This window comes from Macaca mulatta, chromosome 17, assembly GCF_049350105.2.
Source record: "Macaca mulatta isolate MMU2019108-1 chromosome 17, T2T-MMU8v2.0, whole genome shotgun sequence".
NCBI classification, from domain to species: Eukaryota; Metazoa; Chordata; class Mammalia; order Primates; family Cercopithecidae; genus Macaca; species Macaca mulatta.
In genome coordinates this window covers 4,472,654-4,482,500 of record NC_133422.1, presented here as the reverse complement: position 1 = coordinate 4,482,500, position 9,847 = coordinate 4,472,654, and the positions used below count along the sequence as shown (strand labels likewise).

The 9,847-nt window shown below is 41.3% G+C and overlaps 1 protein-coding gene across 2 annotated transcripts in view; it reads left to right on the top strand.

The window, feature by feature from the left end:
• MIPEP (mitochondrial intermediate peptidase) overlaps positions 1–9,847 on the top strand; it is a 213,211-nt gene that overhangs the window by 44,876 nt on the left and 158,488 nt on the right. For both annotated transcript variants that reach the window (XR_013407934.1, XM_001090198.5), the window contains exons 11-14: positions 1,962–2,115; positions 3,720–3,797; positions 5,657–5,861; positions 7,105–7,214. Coding sequence is in view for 1 of the 2 variants with exons in the window: in XM_001090198.5 (XP_001090198.3) it covers positions 1,962–2,115; positions 3,720–3,797; positions 5,657–5,861; positions 7,105–7,214 (547 nt within the window). In the remaining variant the exon portion in view is untranslated. The remainder of the gene's footprint in view (positions 1–1,961; positions 2,116–3,719; positions 3,798–5,656; positions 5,862–7,104; positions 7,215–9,847) is intronic.

The following is a 9,847-nucleotide window of genomic DNA, read 5'->3' as shown; positions in this document are numbered from 1 at the left end:
TGAGTATACTTTATAAATGTACTTATAGAAGGTTGAATACTCAAAAGTTATTTTAGTATGCATTGGTGAGGAAGCTTAGAGGCCGTGGCCTGTGGTGCATGGTCCCGGTTCCTCAGCTTAGTGGACCAGGCGCTCTGTTTTCTGGCCCCTGCCTGCCTTTTCCAGACTCTGCTCCCATTCTTTCTCCATTTATCCCTGTGTTGGTAACTGCTTCGTCTTTAACCACATCCTTTTTAGAAGTTACCGGGCTATTTTATGCCGTCATACTTCAGTTACACCATCGCTTCCGCCCAGAATTCCTATTATGATTCCCATTTTCCATTCCTCATCCCAGCCCTGCCTTGCAAAGTCTGATTCTGTTTGTTTGTTTTTTTGAGATGGAGAATCTCACTCTGTCGCCCAGGCTGGCGTGCAGTGGCGTGATAGCTCACTGCAACCTCTGCCTCCTGGGTTCAAGCAGTTCTCTGCCTCAGCCTCCCGAGTAGCTAGGATTACAGGCAGCCACCACATCCGGCTAATTTTTGTATTTTTAGTAGAGATGGGGTTTCACCATACTGGCCAGACTGGTCTTGAACTCCTGACCTTGTGATCCGCCACCTCAGCCTCCCAAAGTGCTGGGATTATAGGCGTGAGTCACAGCACCCGGCCGATTCTTTCTTAATTCCTATCCGAGAAGCTTTCCCTGGTGCTACTCTGCACTCCGCAGGTAAAGTCATCACGCTCTCCTTTGCTCTCCCATTGTGCGGTGCTCATTCATTCATCCTTCAGCACTGCCTCCTGCGCGCCGGCTGTGTGCCCACCGCTCCAGGCCCAGGACACAGTGTAGTTGGTTCACTTCTTGGCCTCCTTCAGCGCGAGCTGCTTAGACACGAAGGCTCTTGACCCCCTCCTCCAGCACCCGCAGGTTTGCCGATGGCGCGCTTGAGTGAACGAACCAGGGAGCCAGGGCGCTGGTCACGGATGTCTCTTTCAACACTAGGACTCTGTTTAATGAAAAATCAGTCAGAAATTAAGGTGTAAATTTGTGGATGTCCATAGCCAAAGTCTCATGTGTTGTGCAATTTATGTTCACTTGCTAAACTCATTCATTTAGTAGTAACTATGTTTGTGTATATTTTATAGATAAATTTGTAGGGACTCTTATTTTATGGAATGAAATGTTGTGCAGTTCTAGAATCACAAAGCCAATTGAAAAAAAAATGTATATTTTGGTAATCCCAAAAAGTAGATGTATAATGAAGACCTACAATATTCCAGAGCCATTATTTTTGGCTGTGGTTATATATTTTGGCTTGACTTAATGACTCAAATGTAAACATTCAAATCACATATTTTGGATTTGTTTTGGTTTATGTTGGAATATATAGAACAGAAAAAGTTATTTTTGGGTGAAGAATAATTCACCTTACTAGTTATGTTGTCCTTAATTTAAGATACCTATAAAACAGATAAGATCTTAATCTTTATATTGCAGGCATTTTTTTCATAAATGAATATTTTACTGGATGAGAACTTTAAATTCACTTAATGTGCCTCAGGGTTTTTATTCATTTAATATTTATGTGATATAAGTCATGAGTTTCTAGAATATAACTCATGAGATAAGAGTTACCATTATAACTGAAACTGGTCATATCTTGCATATAAGTATGTATACAGTGAGCAGTTGAGACAGTGCTTAATTGGGTTAGTAGTAAAGGAGTAAATAAAATGGAAGGGACAAAGATTAGGGAGTGATATGTCTACCTTAATTACTGACTTATGACTAACACTAGTAATAATCAGACTGTCATTCTGAAGAACACTGTCTGAAAACCCCTCAAATGATATAAATGCACTTTTATGTTTTGAATCCTTCTTTAGCTCCAGTGATCTTAAGTAGTAAATGAAAAGTTAATTGAATTTACCTTCAGAAATTGAAATAAACAAAGATGCTGTTGAACTTTTCTTCCTTCTCTTAGGTATAATATTGAGCCCAGCCTATATTGCCCGTTCTTCTCTCTTGGAGCATGCATGGAAGGCCTGAATATTTTGCTAAACAGACTATTGGGGATTTCATTATATGCAGAGCAGCCTGCAAAAGGAGAGGTGTGGAGTGAAGATGTCCGAAAACTGGTGAGCTCCCACTCAGCCTGCAGTTGTATGCGTTAGCCTTTCGGTTTGGGAGTTGAGTCAACAGCAGTTTCATGTTTACATTAACTTTGCCCTGATTGAGTGTGTCCCTGCCTTATTTCTGCTTCACAAAAAAAATCCAAATTGCACTTTTGATTTAGGACACTGTATAAAGGATCTAAACATAAAACAGCAGAGTTTTCTAAAAAAGTTGTTTGGAACTTGATAGAAGGTTGAATATATATACACCTTCATATATCCACAAATTCTAGTTAGAGGAAGATTGGCCATTACTTTGTATGTACCTTCAGTGCTGTGTGTCCCTTTTGGTTAATTCCCAAATCCATTGCATGAGTGACCTTTTTTCTTTCCAGCCCCCATGCCATGTTGTAGGGGCTTATATTTGCATCAGATATTAATTTACGTCCTGTGTTCTGATTTATTTAACTTCTTTGATAATAACTTCAAACCTGGCAATCATCTTTGTCCTGTGAAGGCCCACTTTATTTGAGGCATGAATCTTTTAAATTTTTCCTCATAGGATTTGAGGCTTTGTTGACCTGTGTTTGTCACTAAGGCATTGTATTGTTTTGTTGTTTGATTTTTGCTAGCATGCTTACCACACTGCTTTCTTCACTATATTTTAAGAAATGTAAACAATCTCATTGTCTCTCGGCCACGTCTTGTGAGTGGAGAGTAGGTGTGGTGGTGGGATTGAAAGGAGAGTCAGGGGAGAGGACGTTCATCACTGCATTGATTTACTTCAATATCTGTATTACAAATTTCCGAAAAAGATAGAGATTGATAAAATGCTGAGCTATAATAAAAAGAAAAGTTTATAAGAGGAGACTGAGAGGACAAAATGCGGGTGATGAAGAGGTTTCCCCAGAACTGCAGAGTGTGCACTCCACCGGGGTCCAGCCCTGTTGTCAGTTGCTTTCACTTCTGTATCCCAAGTGTCTTGAACAGTTCCTGGCACCAAGTAGGTGCTTAATAGATGTTTGATGAACAATGAATATATACTTGCAGGTAATTTTAAAGCACAAAATCGGGGTTCTCTTTGATGGAATCATTAAATTCTGAAAGAACAAAGAAGGCAAGATGGAGAGTAGCAGTTGAGTCTCTCCTATAAGCTCTGCCTCTTGGAGAGGGGATAGATAGTGATAGCTGATTTTTTAACTCAAGCTGGGAGCTGCATTGTGGCGTTTTCAAATTCGAGGGTTATAATTTGCTTGGGCATATATCATGACATTCCAGGATTTGAAGGAAAAATACTTTTGCTCCTAAAATTGTCCAGCCAGCACTTCTTCTCAACTCTTGTGGTGGTTAGTAAAGGTGTTGTAGAGGACAGGCAGTCAGGACAGAAGGCCCTCATGAGGAGGATTTCCTCTCCTGGACACAGAATTCCAAAACCAAAATCATTCAAGAGATGGAGCAGAAGAGGATGTGGGGAAAAGAGAATCTATCTCGAGACAATATGGGATGTCGGATGTAATTAAAATGTCTATATGTGTGGTTGTGGATGTCTAATATACAGATTCTTGTGCTAGGGATTTTAGAGAATCGGATGGCCTAATTTACCACCAAATTAAAATTTTTTTTTCTAGGCTGTCGTTCATGAATCTGAGGGATTGTTGGGGTACATCTACTGTGATTTTTTTCAGCGAGCAGACAAGCCACATCAGGTGATCCTTTCTTTATAAACTGTTCTCTCTAGAACTGATCAGCATTTCATTTGTATTAATGTGAACTTTGTATCATTTTTAAAATCCATGATATTTAAAAGTTATTAATGATGGTTACCAAATATATACATTTGAAATTAAGATAGCATTTTAAAATGAAAAAGTTTATGGAAATAATTACATCAGTCTGTATTTGTCACTTTTATCTGGGTCATGGTATTAATTATAGTAATAATGACAGCTGACATTTTATGAATCCTTATTTGTGCCAACCAGTGCACTGAATCCATTATACCCATCAGCCTTTTAATGTTCACCTCAACCTTTAGACTAGGTACTCACGTTATGAGGAAAATGAAGCCAGAGAGGTTAAGCTACTTGGTCAGAAGTGCTAGGACTTGAAGACATACCTCCCAATCAGATCCCCAACTTTTAACTCTTTTCCATACTTGACAATGAACCTATTCTAAAACTGCAGAAGATATTCCGTGTGGAAACCTTACCAACCACCAAGTAGCTCCTTATGTGGAAGACTTGAGGCAGCTCATCTCCTTTTCTTTAGCGTTGGCTGACTTTGACAGCCAGTCAGCTTTAGCAGTTTCATGTAGCTTGATGGGAAATGTCAAGAGTTTAGGTTATAAGTTATAACAGAAATAACGTATCTTATGTTTGAATAGTGATTCACAATTTCCAAAGCACAGATTTTAACAGATGTGAGCTTATGAATTCTGGACAGCCACTGTGGGATTTGACAAGGAAGCATTTTAGAGATGAGGCTTGCACAGGCAAATTCTTTTCCAAGATGATTTGGCTATTAGGTGTGAAAGGTAGGAACAGGGTGCAGGTCACCAGACTCTGCGGCCAGTGTTCTTCCTCTTTGCTTAAATGGGTGGGTGGTGGAGACTCAACTTAGTGATTAGGAGCCCTGGCTCCTAATAGTCAGCCTGGGTTCAGATCCAAGGTGCGGCAATTCTAGCTAGGTGTCCTTGGACATATTTAATAATTCTAAGACTAGTTTTAGTTTTATCATCTGAAAAGTGAGATACCTGCTACACAGGGTTGTTGTGGAGAATAAGTGATACAGTGTATGTGAGTCTCAGTGTAGTGCCTATTTCAGAGTAAGTTACTCTGGATCCGGATCCCTTGCTTTACACTAGTTTAGATCCCATCTCGTTCAACTGATAAAAGTCAAGAGAGGCTGGGTGTGGTGGCTCAGGCCTGTAATCCTGAGGCTGGCGGATCACTTCAGCCCAGGAGTTCAAGACCAGCCCTGGCAACATAGTAAGACTCCCATCTCTACAAAAAAATCTAAAAACTTAGTTGGGTGTGGTGGAGCACACTGTGTCCCAGCCAATCAGTAGGCCGAAGCAGGAGGATGGCGTGGAGGTCCAGGCTGCAGTGAACTGTGATCACAACACTGCGCTCCAGCCTGGGCAACACAGCAAGACCCTATCTTAAAAAATGAAAAAAAAAAAATAGCCAAGAGACACGGAAAGTACTTACTAGTTCATTATCTGACACATAGTAGGGACTCAGAGTAAATGTTAGTGTCCCTTCCTAAGCTCTTTGCTGACTTTGTTTCCAGCATCTGGCACAGCATCATTTCAATGCATATTTTGGGACCAAATTAATGAATTAATCCATATAAACTGAATGTGTTTCTTGATGTTTTAAAAAATTAAAAATTTAGCAGAATAAAAAATGTCAAGAAAAGGTATATATATGTACATAGATAGAATAAGAATATAATTAAAGTTTACACTCACACATTTTGGTGAAATTTTATATTCATTAAGACTGTTTTACTCTTCACATTACCAAATACTTTCTTTTCCTTTTATGTTTTCTGATTCTTAAAGGATTGCCATTTCACTATCCGTGGAGGCAGACTAAAGGAAGACGGAGACTATCAACTCCCAGTTGTAGTTCTTATGCTGAATCTTCCGCGTTCCTCAAGGAGTTCTCCAACTTTGCTAACTCCTGGCATGATGGAAAATCTTTTCCATGAAATGGGACATGCCATGCATTCAATGCTAGGACGTACTCGTTACCAACACGTCACTGGTGAGCCATGAGGAGGGCTTTTATTTACTACAATCCTTTACAAACATGCATTTTCTTTTAAATTGGGAAAGGGGCTTTTCATTTGGAAAATGTGATCATTTTACCATGTCCTGTGGTCTTTATCTCAGATTGCCTCATCCTGTCCTCCCCGTAGTTGTGCAGCCTGATCTTCCAGTGCTTTTTTCCATGCTTGCTAACAGCTTTCACCAGGGAATAATCTCAGTTGTCTTTCAAGTTTGTCCCTTTTTACATTTTACAGTGTTTTATATTGAATTTAAGTTTGTGGCTATGTGTGTGTGAATAACAAGGTATCTCCTTAATACCTTCCACAGAGTTAATAAGTCAGCGAATGGTCTCTATATTCAAAATCAGAAAACAAAATAAAGCATGCTTAAAAAGTATGATGAAGTCCTTTTAGCTTTTAATTTAAATAAAGCATGCTTAAAAAGTATGATGAAGTCCTTTTAATCTTTCCCCTGTATAAAATCATAGGTCTGCTTTGTAGTTTTTATGCTGCTAAATATGTGGCCATATTTTATCATATTACAGACTTTCCTCTTCGTTGTCTTATCCTTAAGTCTTAAGCTCCCTATCACATATGGTCAGCATTAGACCACTAGTGAATCGTTGGCATCCAGCATTTATTAACTAACTTTACACACAGTATTTTGGACAAGGAGAAGGCATTGAAAAGACTGTAGGTGGGCTGAACAGAATCATTAAATGTCATCTAAATTTCTTACAGGATTTGTTACTTTAAGTAATTTTGAGTTTAAAATACTTCTTTTCCTCACTGAGAATTGACTTTGTTACAAAAAGCGATAAATGAATAAAATAAAGTACTTGTAAAACAAAGGAAGGATAAAAGTATTAGGTAATGGAATTTAGTGAATTAAATACGAACACTATATTAATATTAGAAATGTTTTACTTTGTTTCATGTATAGCCAGCATAGCTGAAGACAGGTTTGTTTGTAAAAGGTGTGAGCCATTGCTTTATAAGGTGTTTTGGCAGCTGTGCAAATATTTTGTTTTAATTTTGATATAAAGGAAAATATATAGGATTATAATAAACTTTTCTGCAAATATGCACAGTAAATTTATAGAAGAAAAATATTGATTTAATGAATTAAAACTTATAGTTCATCAGAAGTACAAATAAAAGTTTTAAAGGGTACATAAAAAGTAAGATAAATATATCGATTTGATTCATGCCAACTTTTTTTTTTTTTTCTTGTTTTAGGGACCAGGTGCCCTACTGATTTTGCTGAGGTTCCTTCTATTCTGATGGAGTACTTTGCAAATGATTATCGAGTAGTTAACCAATTTGCCAGACATTATCAGACTGGACAGGTAGGTACAGTAATCTTGTCATATTGTCCTTTGGGTTGTGATAGTTGGCGTTTATGACATCCTGGATAAGTTGAACTCTTCTTGCTTTTTCAGAACTCACCCTCTGTTAGTAACAAACCTTTTATTGCTTCTTTTCTTCCTGATTCCATATCTTTTCTTTTGCCAGCCTATTAAATCATAGTCTTAGCATGTAGTCATGTGTTGAAAAATAGCTACCCTTTATTATAGGCCTGGTAATCTACCATTTAGTCCCCATAACCACCCCACAAGGAAAACACTTTATCTGCATTTTCCAGATGAAGAAACAAGCTCTGTAGTAGATTAGGCATTCCAACGTGTCTCACTTCTAAAAAGCCTTTGCTTCTGAATATTTATTTTCTTGGTCTGAATTTTTATGTTGTCTCATTAAACTAAACGGCATGCCATGTTTTGCCAGTATGCTTAGCATCTCTGTGATGCTTAGTCTGAAAAGTCCTTAATTTTAAGGCTTAAATTTCAATGATGCATTCTAATATTAAAGATTTTTAAATTAAAGTGTGAGGTACCTTACACTAAGTTAGCTATAAGTTGTACATTGTGCTGTTTACTGTCCACGTGTACATTGGAAGATGCATTCTTTCCCTTCCCTTGGAATTCTGATTATACTAGAACCGTATTATATAAGGTGATATTTTTCCCCCTCAGACTGTATGTACCCCCGGTACAAATGTAAATTGTATTCATCTGTGAATCCTTAGCACCTAGAATCTTGTTTCGCGCACACACACAAAAACACTAAAAGAAATTAAATGAGGGGATGAATAGAAACAGAAGGACCTTAACCACCTTTATTTGTGACTCTTCTTCTGATTATGTCTCCAGATGTGTAATATTATTTGGTCATTCCTTTTTTTTTTTTGGACTTTATCTGTAGAACAATCGGTGATCTTCTGGCCAGGCACAGTGGCTCATGCCTGTAATCCCAGCACTTTGGGAGGCTGAGGCAGGTGGATCACTTGAGCTTGGGAGTTGGAGACCAGCCTGGTCAACGTTGTGAAACCCTGTCTCTACTAAAAATGCGAAAGTTAGCCAGGTGTGGTGGCACATGCCTATAGTCACAGCTACTCAGGCAGGAGAATCACTTGAACCTGGGAGGCAAAGGTTGCAGTGAGCCGAAATTGCGCCACTGGGCAACAGAGTGAGACTGTTAAAAAAAAAAAAAAAAAAAAAAAGAATAATGAATCATATTCTGGATAGGTAATCTGAGTGACTCTTCAGCATCATATATTTCAGTTATTAAGGCGTCAAATTTGTGATCCAATTAACTACCCATCCATTAATCTACAAAGAATTGTTCTGGGAATTACGTAGACTTGGCCAATAACACGGACGGGCATCCCCTGCCAAGTGATAGCAGAATCGCTCTGTGGTCATGTGCTTTGGGGGCTGGGAACGATTGGGAGTTCGGTGACTGCTCCCTGCCTGAGGTGCCTTAGAGCAGAGCCCCGCGCACAGGCAGGGCCAGGAGGGCTGTGCCTGGGGGAGCTGGGGAGGCTGGGGAGAGGAGTGCAGGAGGAAGGCGGTCTGGGAAAAATACAGAAAGCGGCGTTCACCAGTCAGCTCTCAGCAGCACTCATCTGTTCCACTAAAAAACACTTACTGAGGACAGAGAGGCCCTTCAGTCAGAAAACCCTGAGTTTTACTATTGACCAGTCTCCATTCTCAGCATCCGAGAAACAACCAAGAATAAGTCAGGCAACATCCCATTGCCCGTGGTCTTTAGTTCCGAGGGGAACTGAGACGGAGCCTGACCAGGGTGTTGCCGCCCGAAGGCAAAGCCACCTCCAGACTGCTGGGGAGGCCTGGCCAGGAGCCGGGAGCTGAGGGCCGAGGAGGAGTCAGGGAAAGACACGGGCATGTGAGTTGGGTCTGCTGCTGCTGGGGCTGCGGAGCACAGCTGGGAGTTTGGATCCTAATGGAGGGAAAGCCAGTAAAGGCTTTCAGGTGGGAATCACATTTTTACTCCCAGAGAATCACCCTGGCGTCAGGGAGGAAGCGGATTGCAGGGGTGAGGGTAGAGCCTGAGCGGCTTCCTGGAGAGGCGGCTCCGGCTCCGGGGGCTCGGCCCTCGCCCCTCATGCCGGGCGCGTGGCCTCTCTTCGGCCGCTCCTGCGGGGTGGCCTCGGCCCTGGCGCCCCAGCACCCCGCAGACAAGTACACAGCTGGTGAGCGGTCAGGGTGGGAGGCAGGGGACGGAGAAGGCGGTATCCGCTTCCGAGGGTTCCGCAGGGTCAGGCCGAGGGAGGCGCCACTTGGTGGGGGAGACCGGGGAGCCCCAGTGCCGCCGGGAGGGGTTTCGGAGGAGTCGGAGGTTTCGGAGGTGCCTGGTGCAGGGCCGGGGAGGGAGGGTCGGGGGGCGCGAACACAGGGCGTGGGAGGACACACGTGCGGGAGTGACTGCACGGGAGGACCGGGAGCCTTGCCCAGTGGTCATGTTTTTGAAAAATCTGGAGTGGAAATTTAACACAAATACAAATGTCAATTTTTTTTAAATTGCCATCTACTTATAGAACAACCAGCAGCAAAGAAGGGGTGGAGTCACTGCTCCAAGTGTGATGTAAGGTCCAAAAGGAGAGAGCTTCCCAGTGCCTGTC